The sequence below is a fragment of the Mesoplodon densirostris genome, chromosome 8 (genome assembly GCF_025265405.1).
Source record: "Mesoplodon densirostris isolate mMesDen1 chromosome 8, mMesDen1 primary haplotype, whole genome shotgun sequence".
NCBI lineage: Eukaryota > Metazoa > Chordata > Mammalia > Artiodactyla > Ziphiidae > Mesoplodon > Mesoplodon densirostris.
Genome location: NC_082668.1, coordinates 72,203,029 through 72,221,775, shown reverse-complemented (window position 1 = coordinate 72,221,775; position 18,747 = coordinate 72,203,029). Strand labels below are relative to the sequence as shown.

Sequence of the window (18,747 nt, the reverse complement as noted above, 5' to 3'; positions counted from 1 at the left end):
CCATCACTTTGCCAATAAACAAATGAAATATGTTTTGTCTTTCAGACTAAGTATAAAGATTCCTACTTAAAGAATATTTTGGGACATTATGTAGGCAGCTCTGAGGATCCATATCATACACACTGCATGAAAGTCTCAGCTCAGAACAGTGATGTAAGTTCTAAGGCAATTGTTTGACTTCCCAAATAACACATTTTTAGGGCATGAATACACTGGTTGCATCCTTATGTCTGATTTCTTTTCCTCATAGAAAAACTACAAAGCAGAATATGAAGAGGACAGAGGCAAAGGCTTCTTCCCCCAGACCGTAACTCAAGAATATAAAGCAATCAAGAAACTAGATAAGTGTAAAGATGTAAGTCTGTAGTATAAACTGTGAATGTTACCACCCTCCACAGTATCTAGTGATCAAGATGTGTTTAATATTTTGACACTTTTGCAAACAAATGCAAGCAAGGAGTCTGTAAGAATAACAGTTTGTTTCCCTGTTGTCACCCACATGTCTCAAGCGCTAATTCTAGCTCAATTTCCCAAAGAAAAGTAATCAGGAATCTGAAGATATGGGAAAGTTTCCTATATAGATGTAAGAGCATCTCTCAAAGAAACTGCAGTCTAATTAGAAAAAATGTGTTTTGCTTACTGCAAGTTTCTTTTCTTTTGGGGGATGGGGTTCTGCTTGCTTGGCCTATAGGCCAACTCGGATTTGACAAGTGATACTACTAAACGTGATTCTCTTTCCCCCACAGTACACCTACAAAGTCCATCCAGATAAGACAAAATTCACTCAGGTCACCGACTCTCCTGTTCTGGTGCAAGCCCAAGTCAATTCCAAACAGCTGAGTGATGTAAGTTCCCCTAAATATCCAAGAAATTCAGTTATGAGGGATAGCATATCATAACTCTATACGTGAAATCCAGTGACTTGTCACATTTATAAAAAAGGCTACATAACTTTTTAACAGGTTTAACTTGTATATATTTGTAATCACCTAAAATACTTTCCTATTTAGTTACCTTACATCTTCTTGGGTGGATAACAATTATAGTAAAAGAGTTCTGCAAGGGAAACTAACGTAGCTTAATGCACTGGAAAGAACATGAGTTTTCGAGTCAGAGAGAACTGGATTCAAATTCCAGCTCTATCATTTATGACCTGGGGCCTAGGAAAGTTGTTTAACCTCCCCATACCTCATAGTTCCCTTTGATAATTTGTGGTGGTTTTGAAGATTGTGAAAGAAGATATGCGCATAGTACACATCCTGACCCAGAGCGGGTATTCAGTACATGGGATTTCTCTGTCTCTCAAATAAGTTTTTGGGAAATGGAGTCTTTGAGATACATTTGATCATATAAATTTTCAATGTGAATTTCCAAACTTGTGTTGAACTAAAAAAATGAAAAATAAAAGTAACCTCAGTAGATTATGGCCAGAAATGAAGACTTCAGTTAGAGTATCCACAAACCATAATGCATGTGAGGGGACATAACCAGATTTGTTAGAAAAGATCTTCCAGTGATTGAGCATTGACAGCAGAAAGGAAGAAAGGCTGTCACTCTCAGAACCTGCAGGACCAATTGTGATATATAAAGAGGGGAGCTCCCACATATGAAAGTGCCACCTCTTTCCATTAGGGCCCTACCATGGTGATAGATATGATAACAGCTGTCAACTATCCACCACGCAGTGTCAGTAAGGCAGAGTGGCCCACCCTAGATCTGGATTTCTCTTTTGATCGTAATGACTCTGTCAGTTGTTATTTAACAAAATGTATTTTACATTTTATCTCATGAAATGTACCGCACAAGATTTTTTTTTTTTTTTGTATTTTGGAACAATCTTCTTCTGAATTGAGAACTAATTGGCTCATTCTCTCTCTCTCTCTTGCTCTCAGCTAAATTACAAAGCAAAACATGAAAATGAAAAGTTCAAGTGCCATATACCTCCAGATACTCCTGCCCTTATCCAGCACAGAGTCAACGCCTATAACCTGAGTGATGTGAGTTCCTCGTGCACTATGCCATGTGTTATAATGACAACTATGCTTTTATTTTTGAATTGCCTCATTAAATAAATATTTCAATGTTAAAGATGGGAATAACAGTTAACATTTGTATTGTGTCCCTATGCCTCTGCCAGGGTAACTTTAAACTCACCTTATAAAATGTGTGTAACAATCTTATAAGTAGCTTCACACAATGAGACAATCTTAATATATTTTAACCAACCCTCAAAATACCACCATTCATGTATGTTTAATTGCAAATCTTAATGTAAGCTCTTTTAGCCATATATCCTTTTATACTATACTATAATTTTCTTTCAGAACCTCATATTTTAAGATACAGTTTCATTTTGTTTATTCCCCAGGCATATAAAGTCCCTTAATTCACACAAATGCTACTTATTTCTACATGTAAGAGAACTTGCACTAACAAAGATATAGGGTATTCAAAAGGCATAAGGCCAGGTATCCATTGCTATCTTTCATTTCCAAACTTAATTTTATAGAAAAGTCAAATTACCCTTGAGGGTTTCAATTTCTTCAATTCTTTAAATAAGTACTAAAATTATCCAGCATCAATGAATATTGCAATGATTTGTGAAATAACCTTTTCAGAGGACTTTGAGATCAAATGAAAATGGTGCCTTTATATAATACAAAGTAAGTTAACTATAGAATATTTGTGCCACTCTATAAAATATTCAGTGTTAGGAATCAAATATTAGTATGATAACTAGAATGAAGTTAATATAATGCAATATTCTCATGGAGAGTAGAGAAGCTTAATCTTAGAGAATTGGAAGATTCATCTTGAGGAGAATTATCTAAAATATGCACAATTTCTTAAAGAAAATGGTCTATTTATTTTATATTAAGACAGGGTATTGGGTTACCCTCTAGTCTTTAAAGTGTGATAACATGCATATTACTTTTGCCCATTCCTGTGCTGAAATTTTTCTGTCCAGAATGTTTATAAGTATGACTGGGAGAAGACCAAAGCTAAGAACTTTGACATTAAGGTGGATGCCATTCCCCTGCTGGCAGCCAAAGCCAATACCAGGATCTCTAGCGATGTGAGTATGGCCTGGGCACCTGGACATGGTGGGCCTCAGCAATCTTCTTGATGAGTGAGATCTGGCACGTGTGATGTCTTTGCAGGTGATGTACAAGAAAGACTATGAGAAAAGCAAAGGAAAGATGATTGGAGCCCTCGGCATTAACGATGATCCCAAGATGCTGCACTCTTTGAAGACGGCCAAAAACCAGAGTGATGTGAGTGCTTTTGTGAATCTGTCTTGTTTTCAAGATTGTGTCCCAGTCAACATGCCCAAGGGTAATGATGTAAAAAGATTCCATATCCATGGGCTCTCTCAGGTTCACAACAATGAACTGCTGAGGAGAACTTTAGAAGTAGAATGATTCCCCAGGCTCTTGCACCTCTCATGTTTGAGGAGAGAAATTAATGATTTGTACTTGATCTCCATTTCACTTTGAAAAAACCTGTATTCATATTTAGTAGAATATTGATTGTAATTCTCAACACCTTTTGGAAAACATTAAGATGTTTTCATATTTTCTAATTGAAACGTAACTTAAAATTGTGGTTTAAAAAGTGACTTTATTTTGGAAGAAAATTGTGAGTCAGAGATAAAAATCTTAGTATAGCCAACATTGCTCTTTACTGACTTTAGTAATTAGTATTGGCCTAGGTCTAAGATTCCATTAATTATAGGCCCCATTGAGAATCTGATAAAAGATCTGGTCCATCTCTTTAGGAAAATGGAGTTTTTTTCACATCTTTTGCCTGACTTTCATAGAGAATTCGTGGATTCCCTAAGGATTGCCTTTAGGATATCTATCACATTCCAGTTAAAATTCTTACCATAGAGAGGCAAACATACACTATTGAAAATTGCAATATACACTGTGTTTTAAAATGTTTGGAGAATCCCTTAAGAGTGGTAAGAATGTTCAACATAGCTTGCAAATATTAGCTTTTCATGATGAAAGAGAAGGGTGTTTGTATCATTTACTTTCATTTTAACCATGTGTTCATATTGTGAGCTATTAAACCTTCTTTAAATCATTTCACATTTACTATATAGTCATATAGCACTTTAAACGTCTTATTCAGTTATTTTCTCTAGTAAATTCACACTGAATTAGATACAGTGTGATTATATATAGTCAGTATACAGTGCTCACATACATAATACTATCTTCTTCACCAGTTCCCTTATTTTGTCTCAACTCAAGAAAGTTATAGCTCCCATTGACAGCACATGTATGTTTATCTTTGGTTTTTACCCTACCACAGAACCCATTAGAACAATAAGTTATTAAATGCATAATAAGTGTTCAATAAGTACTTGTTAATTGATTCATGTTGGCAACCAAAAGAGATAGTCAATGATGAGTCATTCTCAAATAATATTCAGGCTAAAATCTAAGCTGCAGATACAGAGCACACATCACTTTTAAAAAGTCTTTTAAAGCCATTTGGGGCTAAACAACATGCCACTAAAAAACCAGTGAGTCAGGCTTCCCTGGTGGCGCAGTGGTTGAGGGTCCATCTGCCGATTCAGGGGACACGAGTTCGTGCCCCAGTCCGGGAAGATACCACATGCCACGCAGCGGCTGGGCCCGTGAGCCATGGTCACTGAGCCTGCGTGTCCGGAGTCTGTGCTCCGCAACGGGAGAGGCCACAACAGTGAGATGCCCGTGTACTGCAAAAAAAAGAAAAAAGAAAAAAGAAAAAAAAAACCCAGTGAGTCAATGAAGGAATCAAAGAGGAAATCAGAAAATACCTCAAGACAAATGAAAATGGAAACAACACTCCAAAATCTATGGAATACAGCAAAAGAAGTTTGAAGAAGGAAGTTTATAGCGATATAGGCCTTCCTCAAGAACAAGACAAATCTCAAATAAATAACCCAATCTACCACCTAAAGGAATTGGAAAAAGAAGAACAAACAGAACCCAAAGTCAGCAGAAGGAAGAAAATAATAAAGATAAGAGAGGAAATAAATAAAATGGAAATTTAATAAAACAATAGAAAAGATCAATGAAACCAAGAGCTGTTATTTTGAAAAGAGAAAAAAACTGATAAAGCCAAGATCACCAAGAAGAAAAGAGAGGACCCAGATAAACAAAATAAGAAATGAAAGGGACAAATAACAACCAATACCACAGAGATACAAAAATTATAATACTATGAACAGTTATATGCCAACAAATTGGACAACCTAGAAGAAATGGACAAATTTCTAGAAACATACAACTTGTCAAAACTGAATCAAGAAGAAACAGATATTTGAACAGACCAATCACTAGTAGTGAAATTGAATTTGCATTAAAAAAAAATGCAAGCAAACAAAAGTCTAGGACCAGATGGCTTCACAGATGAATTCTATGAAACATATAAAAAAGAACTAATACCTATCCTTCTCAAACTATTCCAAAAAATTGAAGAAGATGGAATACTCCCAAATTCATTCTGTGAGGCCACAATTACCCTAATACCAAAACCAGAAGAAGATACTAGAAAAAAATTACAGACCAATATCTTTAAGTATAGATGCAAAACTCCTCAACAAAATATTAGCAAACTGAATCCAACAGTATACAAAAAGGATCATATACCATAATTGAGTTGGATTTATTCCAGGGAGGCAGGATGGTTAAATATTTGCAAATCAATCAATGTGATTCACCACATTAACAAAAGGAAGGATAAAGATCACATGATCATCTCAACAGATGTAGAAAAAGCATTTGACAAAATTCAATATCCATTCATGATAAAAACTCATCAAAGTGGGTATAGAGGGAACATATCTCAACAAATAAAAGCCATTTATGACAGACCCACAACTAACATCAGTGATGAAAAGCTGAAAACCTTCCCTCTAAATTCAGGAACAAGCAAGGATGCCCACTCTTTCCACGTCTATTTAACATAGTACTGGGAGTCCTAGCCACAGCAATCAGAAAAAATAAATTAATTAAAAAAATAATAAAAAGCATCCATATTGGAAAGGAAGAAGTAAAATTGTCACTATTTGTAGATGACATGATACTTTATATAGAAAACCCTAAAGTCTGCACCCAAAAACAATCAGAACTAATAAATGAATTTAGTAAAGTTTAAGGATACAAGATTAATATACAGAAATCTGTTGCTTTTCTATATACTAATAATGAACTATCAGAAAGTAAAAAACAAAAGCTACATTTAAAATTGCATCAAAAAGAATAAAATAGGAATAACTTTTTAAATTCAAACAGAAAGTCACAAAAATTATAATCAACCTCATCAGTTCACTCAGTCCCATGTAATTAATTTTTTTTATCTTGATCTTTTGTTAGCACTTTTATGAATACATCAGTTTTCCATTAGAGTTCTGAAAATGCTTATTCATTCAGTTCAGCAGTATAGTCAGTTACCAGAAACCTGTACTTGTCAGAGTCTTTTCCATGAATTCCTTGAAGATAAAATCCTTTTATAGGAACATTTTTTCAAAAGCATCAGAGTACACCCAGAACTGTCTGTAAATGACAAAAGACTTAAAAATGACCATGGTTAAAGATTTGATGAAAGTTCATAATAATGCAATTGACAAGGAAATTTAGTTTTTTCTGAGATATACATTTTAAAGTAATAACTAGAATTATGACTTATAACATTATACCAGAACATATAAGATTTTTAGAAATTTCATGTAATGTCTGAAACATTTATATTAACGTATTTCCATGCAAATAACCCAAAGAAAGTTTAGTATTAGTTTTTTGTTTGTTTGTTTGTTTGTTTATACTTCAGGTTCTTATAGTCATCAATTTTATACACATCAATGTATACAGGTCAATCCCAATTGCCCAATTCAGCACACCACCATCCCCACCCCACCATGGTTTTCCGCCCTTGGTGTCCATACGTTTGTTCTCTACATCTGTGTCTCAACTTCTGCCCTGCAAACTGGTTCATCTGTACCATTTTTCTAAGTTCTACATACATGCATTAATATATGATACTTGTTTTTCTCTTTCTGACTTACTTCACTCTGTATGATAGTCTGTAGATCCATCCACATCTCAACAAATGACTCAATTTCGTTCCTTTTTATGGCTGAGTAATATTCCATTGTGTATATGTACCAAATCTTTATCCATTCGTCTGTCGATGGGCATTTAGGTTGCTTCCATGACCTGGCTATTGTAAACAGTGCTGCAATGAACATTGGGGTGCATGTGTCTTTTTGAATTATGGTTTTCTCTGGGTATATGCCCAGTAGTGGGATTAATGGATCATATGGTATTTCTATTTTTAGTTTTTAAGGAACCTCCATACTGTTCTCCATAGTGGCTGTATCAATTTACATTCCCACCAGCAGGGCAAGATGGTTCCCTTTTCTCCACACCCTCTCCAGCATTTGTTGGTTGTACATTTTCTGACGATGCTCATTCTAACTGGTGTGAGGTGATAACTCATTATAGTTTTGATTTGTATTTCTCTAATAATTAGTGAAGTTGAGCAGCTTTTCATGTGCTTCTTGGCCATCTGTATGTCTTCTTTGGAGAAATGTCTATTTAGGTCTTCTGCCCATTTTTCGACTGCGTTGTTTGTTTCTTTTTTTTTTTTTGCAGTATGTGGGCCTCTCACTGTTGGGGCCTCTCCCGTTGTGGAGCACAGGCTCCGGATGCGCAGGCTCAGTGGCCATGGCTCACGGGCCCAGCTGCTCCACGGCATGTGGGATCATCCCAGACCGGGGCACGAACCCATGTCCCCTGCATTGAAAGGCAGACTCTCAACCACTGCGCCACCAGGGAAGCCCCTGTTTCTTTAATATGGAGCTGCATGAGCTGTTTATATATTTTGGAGATTAATCCTTTGTCTGTTGATTCGTTTGCAAATATTTTCTCCCATTCTAAGGGTTGTCTTTTCGTCTTGTTTATGGTTTCCTTTGCTCTGCAAAAGCTTTGAAGTTTCATTAGGTCCCATTTGTTTATTTTTGTTTTTATTTCCATTTCTCTAGGAGGTGGATCAAAAAAGATCTTGCTGTGATTTATGTCAGAGTGTTCTCCCTGTGTTTTCCTCTAAGAGTTTTATAGTGTCCGGTCTTACATTTAGGTCTCTAATCCATTTTAAGTTTATTTTGGTGTATGGTGTTAGGGAGTGTTCTAATTTCATTCTTTTACATGTAGCTGTCCAGTTTTCCCAGCACCACTTCTTGAAGAGACTGTCTTTTCTCCATTATATATCTTTGCCTCCTTTGTCATAGATTAGTTGACCATAGGTACGTGGGTTTACCTCTGGGCTTTCTATCTTGTTCCCTTGATCTATGTTTCTGCTTTTGTGCCAGTACCATATTGCCTTGATTACTGTAGCTTTGTAGTATAGTCTGAAGTCAGGGAGTCGGATTCCTCCAGCTCCATTTTTTTTTTAATTTTTAATTTTTTGCTTTATAACAAATGTAATCAGTTATACATATACATATGTTCCCATATCCCCTCCCTTTTGCGTCTCCCTCCCAGCCTCCCTATCCCACCCTTCCAGGCGGTCACAAAGCACCGAGCTGATCTCCCTGTGTTATGCGGCTGCTTCCCGCTAGCTATCTACCTTACGTTTGATAGTGTATATATGTCCATACCTCTCTTTCGCTTTGTCACAGCTTACCCTTCCCCCTCCCCATATACTCAAGTCCATTCTCTAGTAGGTCTGTGTCTTTATTCCTGTCTTACCCCTATGTTCTTCATGACATTTTTTTTCTTAAATTCCATATATATGTGTCAGCATACAGTATTTGTCTTTCTCTTTCTGACTTACTTCACTCTGTATGACAGGCTCTAGGTCCATCCACCTCATTACAAATAGCTCAATTTTGTTTCTTTTTATGGCTGAGTAATATTCCATTGTATATATGTGCCACATCTTCTTTACCCATTCATCCGATGATGGACACTTAGGTTGTTTCCATCTCCGGGCTATTGTAAATAGGGCTGCTATGAACATTTTGGTACATGTCTCTTTTTGAATTATGGTTTTCTCAGGGTATATGCCCAATAGTGGGATTGCTGGGTCATATGGTAGTTCTATTTGTAGTTTTTTAAGGAACCTCCATACCGTTCTCCATAGTGGCTGTACCAATTCACATTCCCACCAGCAGTGCAAGAGTGTTCCCTTTTTTCCACACCCTCTCCAGCATTTATTGTTTCTAGATTTTTTGATGATGGCCATTCTGACCAGTGTGAGATGATATCTCATTGTAGTTTTGATTTGCATTTCCCTAATGAGTAAAGATGTTGAGCATCCTTTCATGTGTTTGTTGGCTGTCTGTATATCTTCTGTGGAGAAATGTCTATTTAGGTCTTCTGCCCATTTTTGGATTGGGTTGTTTGTTTTTTTGTTATTGAGCTGGATGAGCTGCTTATAAATTTTGGAGATTAATCCTTTGTCAGTTGCTTCATTTGCAAATATTTTCTCCCATTCTGAGGGTTGTCTTTTGGTCTTGTTTATGGTTTCCTTTGCTGTGCAAAAGCTTTGAAGTTTCATTAGGTCCCATGTGTTTATTTTTGTCTTTATTTCCATTTCTCTAGGAGGTGGGTCAAAAAGGATCTTGCTGTGATTTATGTCATAGAGTGTTCTGCCTATGTTTTCCTCTAAGAGTTTGATAGTGTCTGGCCTTACATTTAGGTCTTTAATCCATTTTGAGCTTATTTTTGTGTATGGTGTTAGGGAGTGATCTAATCTCATACTTTTACACGTCCCTATCCAGTTTTCCCAGCACCACTTATTGAAGAGACTGTCCTTTCTCCACTGTACATTCCTGCCTCCTTTATCAAAGATAAGGTGACCATATGTCCGTGGGTTTATCTCTGGGCTTTCTATCCTGTTCCATTGATCTATCTTTCTGTTTTTGTGCCAGTACCATACTGTCTTGATTACTGTAGCTTTGTAGTATAGTCCGAAGTCAGGGAGCCTGATTCCTCCAGCTCCATTTTTCGTTCTCAAGTTTGCTATGGCTATTCGAGGTCTTTTGTGTTTCCATACAAATTGTGAAATTTTTTGTTCTAGTTCTGTGAAAAATGCCAGTGGTAGTTTGATAGGGATTGCACTGAATCTGTAGATTGCTTTGGGTAGTAGAGTCATTTTCACAATGTTGATTCTTCCAATCCAAGAACATGGTACATCTCTCCATCTATTTGTATCATCTTTAATTTCTTTCATCAGTGTCTTATAATTTTCTGCATACAGGTCTTTTGTCTCCTTAGGTAGGTTTATTCTTAGATATTTTATTCTTTTTGTTGCAATGGTAAATGGGAGTGTTTCCTTGATTTCACTTTCAGATTTTTCATCATTAGTATATAGGAATGCCAGAGATTTCTGTGCATTAATTTTGTATCCTGCTACTTTACCAAATTCATTGATTAGCTCTAGTAGTTTTCTGGTAGCATCTTTAGGATTCTCTATGTATAGTATCATGTCATCTGCAAACAGTGACAGCTTTACTTCTTCTTTTCCGATTTGGATTCCTTTTATTTCCTTTTCTTCTCTGATTGCTGTGGCTAAAACTTCCAAAACTAGGTTGAATAAGAGTGGTGAGAGTGGGCAACCTTGTCTTGTTCCTGATCTTAGTGGAAATGGTTTCAGTTTTTCACCATTGAGGACGATGCTGGCTGTGGGTTTGTCATATATGGCCTTTATTATGTTGAGGAAAGTTCCCTCTATGCCTACTTTCTGCAGGGTTTTTATCATAAATGGGTGTTGAATTTTGTCGAAAGCTTTCTCTGCATCTATTGAGATGATCATATGGTTTTTCTCCTTCAATTTGTTAATATGGTGTATCACGTTGATTGATTTGCGTATATTGAAGAATCCTTGCATTCCTGGAATAAACCCCACTTGTTCATAGTGTATGATCCTTTTAATGTGCTGTTGGATTCTGTTTGCTAGTATTTTGTTGAGGATTTTTGCATCTATGTTCATCAGTGATACTGGCCTGTAATTTTCTTTCTTTGTGACATCCTTGTCTGGTTTTGGTATCAAGGTGATGGTGGCCTCGTAGAATGAGTTTGGGAGTGTTCCTCCCTCTGCTATATTTTGGAAGAGTTTGAGAAGGATAGATGTTAGCTCTTCTCTAAATGCTTGATAGAATTCGCCTGTGAAGCCATCTGGTCTTGAGCTTTTGTTCGTTGGAAGATATTTTATCACAGTTTCAATTTCAGTGCTTGTGATTGGTCTGTTCATATTTTCTATTTCTTCCTGATTCAGTCTTGGCAGGTTGTGCATTTCTAAGAATTTGTCCATTTCTTCCAGGTTGTCCATTTTATTGGCATAGAGTTGCTTGTAGTAATCTCTCATGATCTTTTGTATTTCTGCAGTGTCAGTTGTTACTTCTCCTTTTTCATTTCTAATTCTATTGATTTGAGTCTTCTCCCTTTTTTTCTTGATGAGTCTGGCTAATGGTTTATCAATTTTGTTTATCTTCTCAAAGAACCAGCTTTTAGTTTTATTGATCTTTGCTATCGTTTCCTTCATTTCTTTTTCATTTATTTCTCATCTGATTTTTATGATTTCTTTCCTCTGCTAACTTTGGGATGTTTTTGTTCTTCTTTCTCTAATTGCTTTAGGTGCAAGGTTAGGTTGTTTATTCGAGATGTTTCCTGTTTCTTAAGGTGGGATTGTATTGCCATAAACTTCCCTCTTAGAACTGGTTTTGCTGCATCTCATAGGTTTTGGGTCGTCGTGTCTCCATTGTTATTTGTTTCTAGGTATTTTTTGATTTCTGCTTTGATTTCTTCAGTGATCACTTCGTTATTAAGTAGTGTATTGTTTAGCCTCCATGTGTTTGTATTTTTTACAGCTCTTTTCCTGTAATTGATATCTAGTCTCATAGCATTGTGGTCGGAAAAGATACTTGATACAATTTCAATTTTCTTAAATTTACCAAGACGTGATTTGTGACCCAAGATATGATCTATCCTGGAGAATGTTCCATGAGAACTTGAGAAAAATGTGTATTCTGTTGTTTTTGGATGGAATATCCTATAAATATCAATTAAGTCCATCTTGTTTAATGTATCATTTAAAGCTTGTGTTTCCTTATTTATTTTCATTTTGGATGATCTGTCCATTGGTGAAAGTGTGGTGTTAAAGTCCCCTACTATGATTGTGTTACTGTCGATTTCTCCTTTTATGGCTGTTAGTATTTGCCTTATGTATTGAGGTGCTCCTATGTTGGGTGCATAAATATTTACAATTGTTATATCTTCTTCTTGGATCGATCCCTTGATCATTATGTAGTGTCCTTCTTTGTCTCTTCTAGTAGTCTTTATTTTAAAGTCTATTTTGTCTGATATGAGAATTGCTACTCCAGCTTTCTTTTGGTTTCCATTTGCATGGAATATCTTTTTCCATCCCCTTACTTTCAGTCTGTATGTGTCTCTAGGTCTGAAGTGGGTCTCTTGTAGACAGCATATATATGGGTCTTGTTTTTGTATCCATTCAGCCAATCTGTGTCTTTTGGTGGGAGCATTTAGTCCATTTACATTTAAGGTAATTATTGATATGTATGTTCCTATTCCCATTTTCTTAATTGTTTTGGGTTCGTTATTGTAGGTCTTTTCCTTCTGTTGTGTTTCTTGCCTAGAGAAGTTCCTTTAGCATTTGTTTTAAAGCTGGTTTGGTGGTGCTGAACTCTCTCAGCTTTTGCTTGTCTGTAAACGTTTTAATTTCTCCATCAAATCTGAATGAGATCCTTGCTGGGTAGAGTAATCTTGGTTGCAGGTTTTTCTCCTTCATCACTTTAATTATGTCCTGCCACTCCCTTCTGGCTTGTAGAGTTTCTGCTGAGAGATCAGCTGTTATCCTGATGGGGATTCCCTTGTGTGTTATTTGTTGTTTTTGCCTTGCTGCTTTTAATATGATTTCTTTGTGTTTAATTTTTGACAGTTTGATTAATATGTGTCTTGGTGTATTTCTCCTTGGATTTATGCTGTATGGGACTCTCTGTGCCTCCTGGACTTGATTAACTATTTCCTTTCCCATATTGGGGAAGTTTTCAACTATAATCTCTTCAAATATTTTCTCAGTCCCTTTCTTTTTCTCTTCTTCTTCTGGAACCCCTATAATTCGAATGTTGGTGCGTTTAATGTTGTCCCAGAGGTCTCTGAGACTGTCCTCAGTTATTTTCATTCTTTTTTCTTTATTTTGCTCTGCAGCAGTTATTTCCACTATTTTATCTTCCACCTCACTTATCCGTTCTTCTGCCTCAGTTATTCTGCTATTGATCCCATCTAGAGTATTTTTTATTTCATGTATTGTGTTTTTAATTGATGCTTGATTCATCTTTAGTTCTTCTAGGTCCTTGTTAACTGTTTCTTGCATTTTGTCTATTCTATTTCCAAGATTTTGGATCTTGGAAATAGAATCTTGGATCATCTTTACCATCATTATTCTGAATTCTTTTTCAGGTAGACTGCCTATTACCTCTTCATTTGTTAGGTCTGGTGGGTTTTTATCTTGCTCCTTCACCTGCTGTGTGTTTTTCTGTCTTCTCATTTTGCTTATGTTACTGTGTTTGGGGTCTCCTTTTTGCAGGCTGCATGTTTGTAGTTCCCGTTGTTTTTGGTGTCTGTCCCCAGTGGCTAAGGTTGGTTTAGTGGGTTGTGTAGGCTTCCTGGTGGAGGGGACTAGTGCCTGTGTTCTGGTGGATGAGGCTGGATCTTGTCTTTCTGGTGGGCAGGTCCACGTCTGGTGGTGTGTTTTGGGGTGTCTGCGGACTTTTTATGATTTTAGGCCACCTCTCTGCTAATGGGTGGCTTTGTGTTCCTGTCTTGCTAGTTGTTTGGCATAGGGTGTCCAGCACTGTAGCTTGCTGGTCGTTGAGTGAAGCTGGGTGCTGGTGTTGAGATGGAGATCTCTGGAAGATTTTCGCCGTTTGATATTATGTGGAGCTGGGAGGTCTCTTGTGGACCAGTGTCCTGAAGTTGGCTCTCCCACCTCAGAGGCACAGCACTGACTCCTGGCTCCTCAATTTGGGATGATTTGTTGTCTATTCATATATTCCACAGATGCAGGGTACATCAAGTTGATTGTGGAGCTTTAATCTGCTGCTTCTGAGGCTGCTGGGAGAGGTTTCCCTTTCTCTTCTTTGTTCTCACAGCTCCTGGGTCTCAGCTTTGGATTTGGCCCCGCCTCTGCGTGTAGGTCGCCGGAGGGCGTCTGTTCTTCGCTCAGACAGGACAGGGTTAAAGGAGCAGCCTTTTCGGGGACTCTGGATCACTCTCCAGCTCCATTTTTTTTTCCCTCAAGACTGCTTTGGCTATTCAGGGTCTTTTGTGTCTCCATACAAATTTTAAGATGATTTGTTCTAGCTCCGTAAAAAATGCTATAGGTAATTTGATAGGGATTGCATTGAATCTGTAGATTGCTTTGGGTAGTATAGTCATTTTCACAATATTCATTCTTCCAATCCAAGAACATGGTATATCTCTCCATCTGTTGGTATCATCTTTAATTTCTTTCATCAGTGTCTTGTAGTTTTCTGCATACAGGCTTTTTGTCTCCTGAGGTCTGTTTATTCCTAGGTATTTTATTCTTTTTGTTGCAGTGGTAAATGGGAGTGTAAAATAGGAATAAATTTAACGAAGGAGGTAAAATACCAGTACTCTGAAGACTATAAGACATTGATGAAGAAAATTGAAGGTGATACAAAACAATGGAAAGATATCCCATTGTCATGGATTAGAAGAATTAATGTTGTTAAAATGCCCATACAGGGCTTCCCTGGTGGCGCAGTGGTTGAGAGTCCGCCTGCCGATGCAGGGGAAACGGGTTCGTGCCCCGGTCCAGGAAGATCCCACATGCTGCAGAGCGGCTAGGCCTGTGAGCCATGCCTGCTGAGCCTGCGCGTCCGGAGCCTGTGCTCCGCAAAGGGAGAGGCCACAACAGTGAGAGGCCCGCGTAACGCAAAAAAAAAAAAAAAAAAAAAAAAAAAAAATACCCATACAACCCAAAGAAGTCTACAGATGTTATGCAATCCATATCAAAATACCCATAACATTTTTCACAGAACTAGAACAAATAATTCTAAAACTTATATGGAACCACAGTAGATCCTAAATAGCCAAACCAATCTTGAGAAGAAAGAACAAAGCTGGAGGTATTATGCTTCCAAACTTCAGACTATATTACAAAGCTACAGAAATCAAAACAGCATAGTCCTGTACAAAATCAGACACAGAGATCAATGGAACAGAATAGAGAGCCCAGAAATAAACTCACGTGCCTATGGTCAATTAAACTATGAAAAAGGAGGCAAGAATATACAATGGAGAAAAGACAGTGTCTTCAATAAGTGGTGCTGGGAAAACCGGACAGCTACATGTAGAAGAATGAGATTAGAACTCCATATACAAAAATAAACTCAAGATCAATTAAAGACCTGAAATCATAAAATTCCTAGAAGGGAACATAGGCAGAACACTCCTTGACGTAGTTCTTGGCAATATTTTTTTGGATCTGTCTCATAAGGCAAAAGAAATTAAAACAAACAGAAAAAATGGGACCTAATTAAACTTAAAATCTTTTGCACAGCAAAGGAAACTGTCAACAAAATGAAGAGACAATCTATGAAATAGAACATATTTGCAAATGATATGGCCAACAAGGGGTTAACATCCAGACTATATAAATGGCTCATGCAGCTCAGTATCAAGAAAGCAAACAATCAAAAAAACAAAAAAGAAAATGGGCAGAAGACTCGAATAGACATTTTTCCAAAGAAGGCATACAGGTGGCTAACAGTCTCATGAAAAGATGCTCAGCATTGCTAATTTTTAGAGAAATACAAATCAAAACAACAATGAGATATCACCTCATCCCTGTCAGAATGGCTATATCATCAAAAAGTCTACAAATAGCAAATGTTGGCAAGGATGTAGAGAAAAGGGAACCCTCCTTCACTGTTGATGGGTGTGTAAATTGTTGCAGCCACTATGGAAAACAGTATGGAGGTTCCTTAAAAAACTAAAAATAGAGCTACCATATGATCCAGCAGTTCCACTCCTGGGCATATATCCAGAAAAGATGAAAACACTAGTTCAAAAAGAAACATGTACCCCAATATTTGTAGCAGCATTATTTACAATAGCCAAGATATGGAAGCAACCTAAGCATCCATCAACAGAAAAATGGATAAAGAATATGTGGTGTATATATACAATCAAGTATCACTCAGCCATAAATGAGTGAAATTCTGCCATTTGCAGCAGTGTGGATGTACCTAGAGAATATTATGCTTGTAAAATAAGTCAGATGGAGAAAGACAAATACTGTATGATATCACTTATATGTGGAATTTAAAAAATAAAACAAATGAACATATATAACAAAACAGAGATAGACACAGATATAGAAACAAACTTGAATTGATAGTTACCAGTAGGGAGAGGGAAGGAGAGAGAGGCAAGATAGGGGTATGGGATTAAGAGACACAAACTGTTATGCATAAAATAGATAAGCAATTAGGTTATATTGTACAACACAGGGAATTATAGCCATTATCTTGTAATAACTTTTAATGGAGCATAATCTGTAAAAATACTGAATTACTATGCTGTCTACCTGAAACTAATATTGTAAATCAACTATACTTCAATAAAAAAATAAATCAGTAGGGAATTCCCTGGTGGTCCAGTGGTTAAGACTCCATGCTTCCACTGCAGGGGGGCACAGGTCCCATCTCTGGCTGGGGAACTGGGATCCCACAGGCCACTCGGTGGGACCAAATAAATAAATAGATAAAAATAAAAATAAATAAAGCCATTTGGATCTTTGACAACCTTTTATATGTGCAGGCATGTGTGAGCTTATCTGAACTTGAACAAAAGGGTCAAAACAATTTAGTCAAAAACACTTCCACACACCAACTGCTATTGCAACATTGCTTTATCCGTTTATTTCTAATAAAGACAAACTGTCTTTATTTTTTTCAGTGTTCTTGCATACCATCAGAAAGTTTCCATATTTTATTTTCATAAACCAGGGCCTAGATTTTACAATTAAGAGAGGAATTTATTCTGTGAAACTGACTACCCACGATGTTTTAGACAGAAGTCTATATTCCCTAAGAAAGTTAAAAGATTGGATTATTTGTAAAAGGAATTTCTGCACGAGATTTATAATGCACATCTATACTTGCTAGCTTGGATCACTGTCTTTAGAGCTTATGTGATTATAGGGAGATATAATAGATTTAGAATCTTCCTAAAGGAAAAATTCTGGGTCAGAATTTTTCTCTCTTTTAAGGTAATTGGTGAGCAGACGTGATGAAGCTGGGACTTTGACCTAATTAACACCCTGTCTAACCATTCCAGAAAACCAACCGATGAAAGTGCCTTCTGAGGCCAGTCAGGACATTTGGTTTATGAGAACACTGTACATAAGGGTCAACGTTACTTCAGTGGCTGAGTTTCATAAATTTTTCTCCTTTGAGGTCTTATAACTGCTGAAATCTGAAACTTCTTTTAAATTGTTACCAAAATTAAACTTAGTATGGAAAAACCTCTGGGGTTCTCAGTGGGGCTTATCTGTTGTCCAAAGTAGAATAGTCAGGTTGAAAAATCAGTAACTATTTACTTAAAGATGACTTTAGAACAGTCAGGAAGTCAAGTGTACAGCTCTACTTATGAAGGAGTCATTTTATAAAATCAGAAGTATGAAATGATTGTCAAATGATTTTTGACAGTTTAAAAAATACTTCTTTAATGGAATACTCTTCCAAGGTTAGATTACCTTAGCAGAAATCATGCTTGCTAGTGGTCCTTGAAAAACCTTGTTTTAAAATAAAATAATAGCTGGCTGAATCAGAAGCTGTGGCCCATTCCTACTGTCTAACAGTTCTTCTTTGATCTAAACAAAGATTTGAGAAGATCTGTTCATGCGTCTGCCCATGATTTTTGGGAGGGGCGGTTTCAATGATGTGAAACATATGATCACATTTTAGGAAAAAAGTAACTAACTAGAAGGAAAAAAAGTCTCTATCTTGTATTTGTTGTTTATGAGAGATCTCTGTGCTTTTCTGGAAATCCATTGAAGATTTGTGCTAATAAATGGTAATTTCCTATTCACAGCATGAATATCGTAAAAACTATGAAAAGTCAAAAACTATCTACACGGCACCCCTTGATATGCTCCAAGTGACTCAAGCTAAGAAATCTCAGGCAATTGCCAGTGATGTGGACTATAAGCACCTCTTACACAATTACAGCTACCCGCTGGACAGTATTAACATGGACCTTGCCAAGAAGGCTTATGCACTGCAGAGTGATGTGAGTAACCAGATTTTCTCTATTCCCTCTTTTTAAGGTAGAAACTGAAAAGGATTTCTAAGTTGAGTGATTTTTTGGCAATTCTCAGAAGTATCTGCATTGTCTTCTGTATGTAGCAAGTATGTAATGGGAAAATTATCCTTGGGATTCTATGAGAGCACGCCTCTCAGAGTTAGAGAGGCCTGGGTCTGGCAAGCACCCCATCCCAGTTTCCTTTTGGGAAAGTGATCAACATTCCTGAGTTTAGAGTCCTCCTGCAAAATTGGAATAATACAAAAGAATTGTTTTCATTATTTAAATGCATTCAAAATACTCTTAGCATGGTGCTGGGCCCTGGTGAATTCTCAGTAAACATTCACTATTATCATCATCACCATTATCATGATTATCACATTCATCATTATCAATAATT

General features: G+C 36.8%; 1 protein-coding gene across 1 annotated transcript in view; it reads left to right on the top strand.

The window, feature by feature from the left end:
- The window catches only part of NEB (nebulin), a 227,823-nt gene that overhangs the window by 25,110 nt on the left and 183,966 nt on the right, over positions 1 to 18,747 (top strand). Inside the window, exons 13-19 of the mRNA XM_060105956.1 lie at positions 46 to 153; positions 251 to 355; positions 747 to 845; positions 1,893 to 1,997; positions 2,969 to 3,076; positions 3,162 to 3,275; positions 18,138 to 18,335. Coding sequence (XP_059961939.1) covers positions 46 to 153; positions 251 to 355; positions 747 to 845; positions 1,893 to 1,997; positions 2,969 to 3,076; positions 3,162 to 3,275; positions 18,138 to 18,335 — 837 coding nt within the window. The remainder of the gene's footprint in view (positions 1 to 45; positions 154 to 250; positions 356 to 746; positions 846 to 1,892; positions 1,998 to 2,968; positions 3,077 to 3,161; positions 3,276 to 18,137; positions 18,336 to 18,747) is intronic.